General features: G+C 37.8%; 1 protein-coding gene across 1 annotated transcript; it reads left to right on the top strand.

The window, feature by feature from the left end:
- The first annotated feature begins 3336 nt into the window (after positions 1–3336).
- LOC121449857 (vomeronasal type-1 receptor 4-like) lies at positions 3337–4278 on the top strand. The gene has a single exon (XM_041654523.1). It carries the CDS (start codon positions 3346–3348, stop codon positions 4276–4278), a length of 933 nt encoding a protein of 310 aa, XP_041510457.1. The 5' UTR covers positions 3337–3345.
- The last annotated feature ends 3551 nt before the right edge of the window (positions 4279–7829 follow it).

Here is a 7829-nt window from a genome sequence, read left to right as displayed (position 1 = left end):
TTAGGGTTTCACATTATTCTGATTATTCTTTATAGTCTCATGAATACCACATCTATTTTAATGCACCATGAATTGCATTATAATAGATAAATTAATATAAGTATTTTCATATGTAAGTTGTGGTGGTACATACCTTTAATCTCATCATTTATGAAGCAGAGGTAGGCAGCTCTCTGTTAGTTTGAAGTCGACGTAGTCTACATAGTGAGTTCCAGGATAGCCAGAGCTACATAGTGACAACAGCAACAAAATATTTGCAAATATATACGGAATTCTAAGTCAATTATTGTACTCAATGTTCTTCTCGTGCAATTATATTTTAATCACATGTTGATATTTAACGTTGCATATTTACAGATTAGTAGTGGTAGTAATTCATTGGTAGTTACCACTATATGCTTTGTCTCTGCAACAGTAGGAATGCGTATTTCTGGTGGAATCACATACACCAAGTTTATCCCGGACTTGTGAAACTAAACTGAAAGAAGCTTTCTATCACGTCAAACCAGCCTTAGAACACTGTTTTCTATTACAATCTTGAAAACTTTATATGCACTTGGCATTTCCCTACAGAGTGAACATTTATGCAGAAATGAATCCTTATTTTTTAAAAAAGATGTGTTATTATCTGTTGTATTTTGTGTGGATGAATGTTTTGCTGCATGTATAAGTGTGCACTATGGAAATTCAGTGCCTGCAGTTCCCATAGAGAATATTAATACCCACTAGACGTGGAGTTTCAGGTGATGCTGAGATACAAGTAGGTGCTGGGAATCACACCTAGGTCATCTGCAAGAGCATCACATGTTCTTTACCACTGACCAATCTCTACAGTGCCCTCAAATGAAAACTTCCAGCAGAAAGCAGACAGCCACTTATCAACACCGGGAAAAGTGCCAGGTGGGGACCACAGACCACATAGAAGAAGTAAATGCGTTTGGGAACATCTGTCATTGCTTTGTGATCACAGACTGAGGGGACAGTTTGTGTCACACTATCCAAGCCATGACCTTTCTGTACCTGCTTTACCTCTAAACAGCTTTGGGATTTAAAGAGTCGTTTGTCCTCAGAATTTCTAAGGTCAGATCATGAGAGCGTCCACATCATACAGTTTTAAATTCAAGGAATGGAATCAAACAAACATGAGAGTTGTGACTCATAAATTGTCACTGCTATCTGCCATATATGCACTTAACTCATAAAAAAATTATTTGCCATTATACTCTCAATTCTTAGTGAATAAAACTAAGTGAATATTTAATAGTGAGAATATTGCATTTCACTGTATTTGACCTGTACTTTTTGTGTCTTTGTGTGCAGAACACTAGGACTATGAAGACAAATATTCATTACCAGAATTGAGCAGAGTGGCCTCACAGATCTGACACTGAAATTCTTAATTCTCAAAAAGATGTGGTACAGATACCTCTTAGTGACTGTCATTAAAGTCGTCTTCAGGGTCACAGCTTGTCTTAAAACGAAGCATCTTGTTGATTCTTGTAATTTTTCTGTCCTCACAGAGGCATACAGACTCTATTTAACCCTCTTATGGGTCCCATTCTAGTTTCCTGAGCTCAAAACACATTCAACCCACATAAATACACATTTCTGTCACCTATATAAAAAAACAATATTGAGACAGAATTATGCTAGTGTTATTTTGGGGTCTTTTTTACCTCCTTAATAGACTGCTTTCTATTCTCTGCTGTAGCCCTCGCCTAAGGTATTCTCCAGTATCAGTGCACGGAGAAGTAGAGACCGATAGTATTTGGTAGTTCCTAAGGTCTCAGATCATGTTCTGACTTTGATTTAATTTCTTCAGATCTCAAGATTCATAGCCAATTTTCTTCAAGTTATTGGTTACTCAGCTGTCATTGCATGGCTGTTGATTGTGTGGAGCAATGGTGCATTTCCTGAGCCTGCATGGTTCATCCTGGTACCAACACACAGCTGCTTCTGCCTACTTCTTCAAGGGGATCTCACCTGCTTCTGAGGGTTTAAGACACCTTCCTGCAGGAATAGAATATGGTGTACTGGGAGTATACTCTGACTTAACTGCACTGCTGGACTGTCTAATCCAATGCCTTTTTCCCTATAATTTCCACTATAAGCCTAAGAAATGGTGCATTGATTATCCCAGACACAGTTTTAATAGAGACCCTAAACATTTCTTCAGTAGCTGTCATTCATCAGATACCGTTCTCCTTGCCACTTCTTCTAGCACACTTTGCCTTATCTTATATGATTGTTCAGTCTGTGAGATTTCCCCATACCCGATATCCCCTTCTCTCCAAAAGCTCTGAAAAGTGTGCACACATATATGTATCTATGTGATATGATTTTCATAAAGCTATATCTTAACATGATATAAGTTGTCAATTCAACCATCATTCTAATGCATTTGTGCTTTTAATATTTTTTCCTGTATAAGACTGTATAAAGACCCAAAGTCCACTCAGCATGACAAAATTTGAAATTGAAAGTCTGTTTTAAGTGGACTTGGTTACTACTTGGAGAGCAACGTTTCTCACAGTGCTGTCTCAAATTCATTTTACAGGAAGCTTTTAAGGGTAAACATGACAGAACAAGTATATCCTGGTTGTCAGTTTGCAAGGGTGGGCAGGGAGCAAAGCAATCAAACAGGTTAAGAGAAGCTAAAACCAAGAAGCTATTTGGGGTGTTTTGACTCCCAGTTTCTACAACCGGGTTGGGTACATTTCCAAGGGAGGGACTCCTCATGGAGGGAGGAGAAAAGGGAGAGTTAATTTCAGGTTAAACAAAAGCTGTCTCGACATGAGACAAGATGAAGGGTCACTTGCAATGTAATTCTCAGAGGCATCATAAATTTCTTCTTTCATATCTTATTTTTAGATGAGATATACATTAAGCATTGATATATGTAATTTTCTGGACACTACTTAAGTTGTTTTTATTTACACCATGACCAGAAAATATTATATTCTGGAAATGTTGCATTATATTTGTTTGTTTGGCCAGTCAATTTCCATTGTTTCTCAAGGGCCAATGTCAAATCATTATGAACGATTCGTTTTTCTCTGAAGTTTGATGTCCCTCCTTCATTATTATGTACATTCTAATGTATTGTTCATCCTTACAGTAGCATACTAGAACAGAACTACTACTGTCAAACTTTTGAGGATGGGGCTTTTCTAAATGGTAAGGGCTGGCCTTGAACAAGTAAGCTGAAAATACCCTTCATTCTTTCAGTAGCCACATGAAATAAAGGTTTCTTCCTCTACCTCAGGCTGCAAACATTTGTCAGTAGTTATTTGGTCAGAAGAATAGTGGGGCCATATTCTAAAGGAAATTGTGCCAAGTCACAGAATGGACTTCTGGAATATGGAAATTAGCATTATTTTCTTATTACAAACCACAACTGGAATCCTGGGAAATTTCTCTCTAATTTTTTACTATCTAGTCCTTTACTACAGAAAATGCACAGTAAAGCCCACAGATGTGATTTTGATGAATATAATGGTAGCCAATGCCTTGATCATTCTCTCTACAGGAGTGCCCCAAACTATGGCAGTTTGGGGACTTAAGCAATTCTTGAATGATTTTGGATGTAAGCTCCTATTGTACATTCAGGGATGTGGTAGGAGTGTGTCCATTGGTACCACTTGCCTCCTGAGTGTCTTTCAGGCCTTGACCATTTGCCCCAGGAAATCCTGCTGGAAGGATCATAAAGTCAAAGTTGAGAAATACATCAGCTGCCACATTTTCCTCCTCTGGATCCTGTACATGTCCGTAAATTTCATTTATTTTTCATACACAATTTTGAACAGGAGCAGCAAAAACGTGTCACGGAAACGAGATTTTGGATACTGCTCCATTGTAGGGCAGGATGAAATTGTTGATTCACTCTATGCAGCATTGGTGGTTTGCCCTGAAGTCTTTCTTTCTGTGCTCATAGCCTGGTCCAGTGGCTCCATGATTGTCATTCTCTACAGACACAAGCAGAGGGTTCAACACATCCGCAGTTCTCATGGTTCCAGTAGAATGTCGACTGAGTCCAGAGTCACCCAGAACATTCTGATCCTAGTGTCTAACTTTTTTGTTTTTTATACTCTCTCCTCCATCTTAAGAGGATACATTAGTCTTTTAAATAATAACAATTGGTGGCTGGTGAACATGAATCGCCTGACTTCTCTGTGTTTTCCATCTTTTGGACCCCTTATTCTCATGAATCATTACTCCATTGGGTTGAGACTTAGTTTGGTCTGGATAAGGAAGAAAAATTATTCAATCTCATTTTAGCATTGGAAATGATATGGTTTTCTTAGTATCCAGTTGTTAACTGACCTGTCACACTCCAAATATCAACACAGAAAGTTAACTAGGTAGCACTTTGTCTTTTTAAGATTAGCTGGAATGTGTGGGAGCCTAGCCAGTTTGGATGTTCACCTTCCTAGACCAGGATGGGGGCGGGGGAGGACTTTGGACTTTCCACAGGGCAAGGAACCCTGTCTGCTCTTCAGACTTGAGAGGGAGGGGGAGAGGAGTGGGGGGAGAGGGGGAGGAGTGGGGGGACGGGGAGAGGAGTGGGGGGGGGGAGTGGGAGGCTGGGAGGAGGCGGAAATTGTTTTTTCCTCAATAAAACAAAAAGAAAGTTAAAAAAAAAGATTAGCTGGAATGAATATGGGAGTTTTTTCAGAAGGTTGAATCAGCAGCCTTCATATTGTTTGAGGCCCATTGTACTCTTCAACTTGAATCTGTGAGAGTCTACCCTCTGGCCACCTGATGTGCAAAGGACCCAGGAAAAAGCTGTCAATAAAAATGCCCTTCTTGTGGCTTTCATCCTGTCAGTGGATCTTAGTGGTTTCACAGACACCTCTGTGTTTTACATTCTATCTTCAAGGAAAACTGAAATAGTTCCTGGCAATACATTGTTCCTCAGGAGGCCCTGGTCATAACAGAACTGCTGTAGCCTGTTCCAATACCTGATAAAAATAGGCTTAATACCTTCCACCTCACACAAAAATTATTTAAAATGAATGATGGGTTTTGTGTCATTCTGAATTTTGCTTCCTAGTATTTTATTGAGAATTTTAACATTATCAGGGATACTGACTTGTAAATTTCCTTTGCTGTTGTTTTGTCTTTATCTGGTTTGGTATCAGTGTTATGCTGGCTTCATGAAAGAATTTGCAAAACTTTAATACATTCATTTTGGAAATCAGTTTTAGGTTTTCTCAAAAATGGAAAATGAAACTATTATTTGACCCAGGCATTCCACTCCTGGGTTTAAACTCAGAGAATTCCTTACCATACCCTAGAGGTACTTTAATATCCATTTTCACTTATGCTCTATTTACTATAACAAAGAAATATGGCCCACCTACATAACCAAAAACAGATAAATTGATAATTAAATGTGTGTTCTTATGTAAAATTGACTATTGACTGGGGTTAAAGATGAAATCATAACATGTATTGGTTAATCAATGCACTTATAAGGGATGGTTCTAAGCCAGATCACACAATCTCAAAATGAACAAAGATCACATGGTCTCCTTCACATGTAGATCCTATTCCATAATATCTATGTGCATTTATGTAAATGGGTGTATTTATAACTTCAATATATCATTTTAGAAAGGAGACAAAGAACAAAGAAAGCATCAGGTGATGAGAAAGTAAATGAATCCATGATTTATGAAAGAGGATATAAAGATAATTATTTTTCTATTTCCTACTCTGACAAGGGCACAAAATTGTAATTGCTAGTGGCGATGTAAAATCCTAAGCAAAGCTGCATGGCTTCAGCATGGCTATTCTAACTATAAAGGTTCATTGACATAGACAGAATTTTGGCCTTGGGCACGTGTTCCATGGAGAGACTATTTCGTGGATGCTCTTTAATGCTTTTATTTCTGAGTTCATTACAATAAAGTAATTTTAGTTTAAAACAAAAGGCTATCACAATTTAACCAAAGATGCAGGGATGGCCAACATATAGCCACTAGTAACTGTAATGCATCAAAAAAGCACTCAAAGACAAAAATTGCTTGATTATCATATTAGAGCCCAGAAAACCTTAGATTATTTTTTGAATATTTTATTGAAAATAGATCCTGTTCCCCTACGATACACGATATACATTTCCACTTCCCTTTACTCCTCTCAGTTCCTCCCCACCTCCACTCCCATGCATATCTACTCCCTTTCTGTCATTACATGAGAACAGGATTCTAAGGCATAATAGCAAACCATAACAAAACAAATACAATGAGATTAAAGAAAACCATCACATGGAAGTTGGACATGTCAAACCAACAAAAGAAAAACAGTCCTTCTGAAGGCACAAGAATCTGAGACCTACTCATTCACATATCAGAAATCCCATAAAAATATTAAAGTGAAAGATATACTAAATATGCAGAGATCCTGGTGTAAACCTGTGCAGGTCCTGTAATTTAGATTCAATCTCTTTTAGTTCTTATGATCTTTGTTCAGATGACTTAGAGAGAAATGTTTCCTGGTGTCATCCATCCCCTCTTGCTCTAATACTCTTTATGCCTCCTCTTCCATGAGGTTTTCTGAGCTCTTAACAGATAGGTTTGATGGAGACAACCCATTGTCAAGTCTAGGTGTCAGAAAGTATTTTTCTTTTTTTTTTCAGAAAGTATTTTTCACAAAATCCAACATGCTTTCATCATAAATGTCACGGAGTGACTAGAAATGAATACATCATAAGTCAGCATAATAAATGCAATATACTATAAACATACAACCAAATATTAGAATCCAAAATCGTATAAATAGGAGTCACATAATTACTGACCATCTCCATTTATATTTAATATTCAAAGGTATCCATAAATTTTCTAAAGGGATCCATAATTGGGGAATAGCATGCAAAACTTAAATCTTTAAAGACTCAAATACAATATAATTTTATTTAAGCCATATCAACAAATGGAACAGGCTCAGAGAAGGATATAGACAAGAGGAGGAAAGAAAAATGAGCACAGTAAAATGAAGGGGACTTGGTAGTACAGGACAATGGTGGACATGCGTTTATAAAAAGTGCCCTAAGGAGCTCACTCTTGTGATGAGGAAAAGGGAAATCTGGGGGTCTGACAAACCCTGCAACTACCCAGGCCCACCCCAACACCCACCCACCCAATCTGTGATCTGCTAGAGCAGGTGAAGGAATAGTCCTTCAGGCCCAAAGCATCAGGATTTTCACAACACAGGGCAACAGCAGGATAATCAAGAGAAGTTCCAGAGGACTAGAAGCAGACCAATGTCTCTCTGCAAAGAACACTTGCAAGTAACGGTAAATGGATAAAGGTGTTTCCTGCATGACTCACCCTGTTAGCTGCCAGGATGAGACTGATGTTTTCTTTCTCATTGTTTCTTTTTTCTCTTAAATTTTATTTTATTTGAAAGGTGTTGCAAGAGTAAAGGGTGGATAAAAAGGGGTTGGGAATGGTATATAAATGTGATGGAGAAACATGATGTGAATAACACAAAGAATAAATAAAAAGGAGGTAAAAAAGAAAAAAAGAAAGGTGCCACAAAGAAGATAACACAGACTCTATCTGTCAAGAGTATGTATCAGTGTCACAGAGGAGTTGAATATGCTTCAGCTTAACCAGGAAAGCATCTGGCCTGGAATGGGAAGGACATAGTGGTTAATATATTTGAGTTAGGAGGAAGTACAAGAGGATGGAAGACATAGATTATTGAAACTGGTCTGAAGGCTATGAAAACCACTGGTAAGGAATGTGGACTAACAAAACTGTAGAGTCACTCAACAACTGGAGGAAAAAGCAAACAAAAAATTGTAATAAATCAATAAA

Source organism: Microtus oregoni, unplaced genomic scaffold (genome assembly GCF_018167655.1).
Source record: "Microtus oregoni isolate MIOR12 unplaced genomic scaffold, Mior012 000006F_ref0000085, whole genome shotgun sequence".
Lineage (NCBI taxonomy): Eukaryota > Metazoa > Chordata > Mammalia > Rodentia > Cricetidae > Microtus > Microtus oregoni.
This window is presented reverse-complemented; position numbering and strand designations above follow the sequence as displayed.

Excerpts from the sequence above, each read along its gene's own strand:
- LOC121449857 (XM_041654523.1), top strand. The coding sequence starts at position 3,346 with ATGGACTTCTGGAATATGGAAATTAGCATTATTTTCTTATTACAAACC.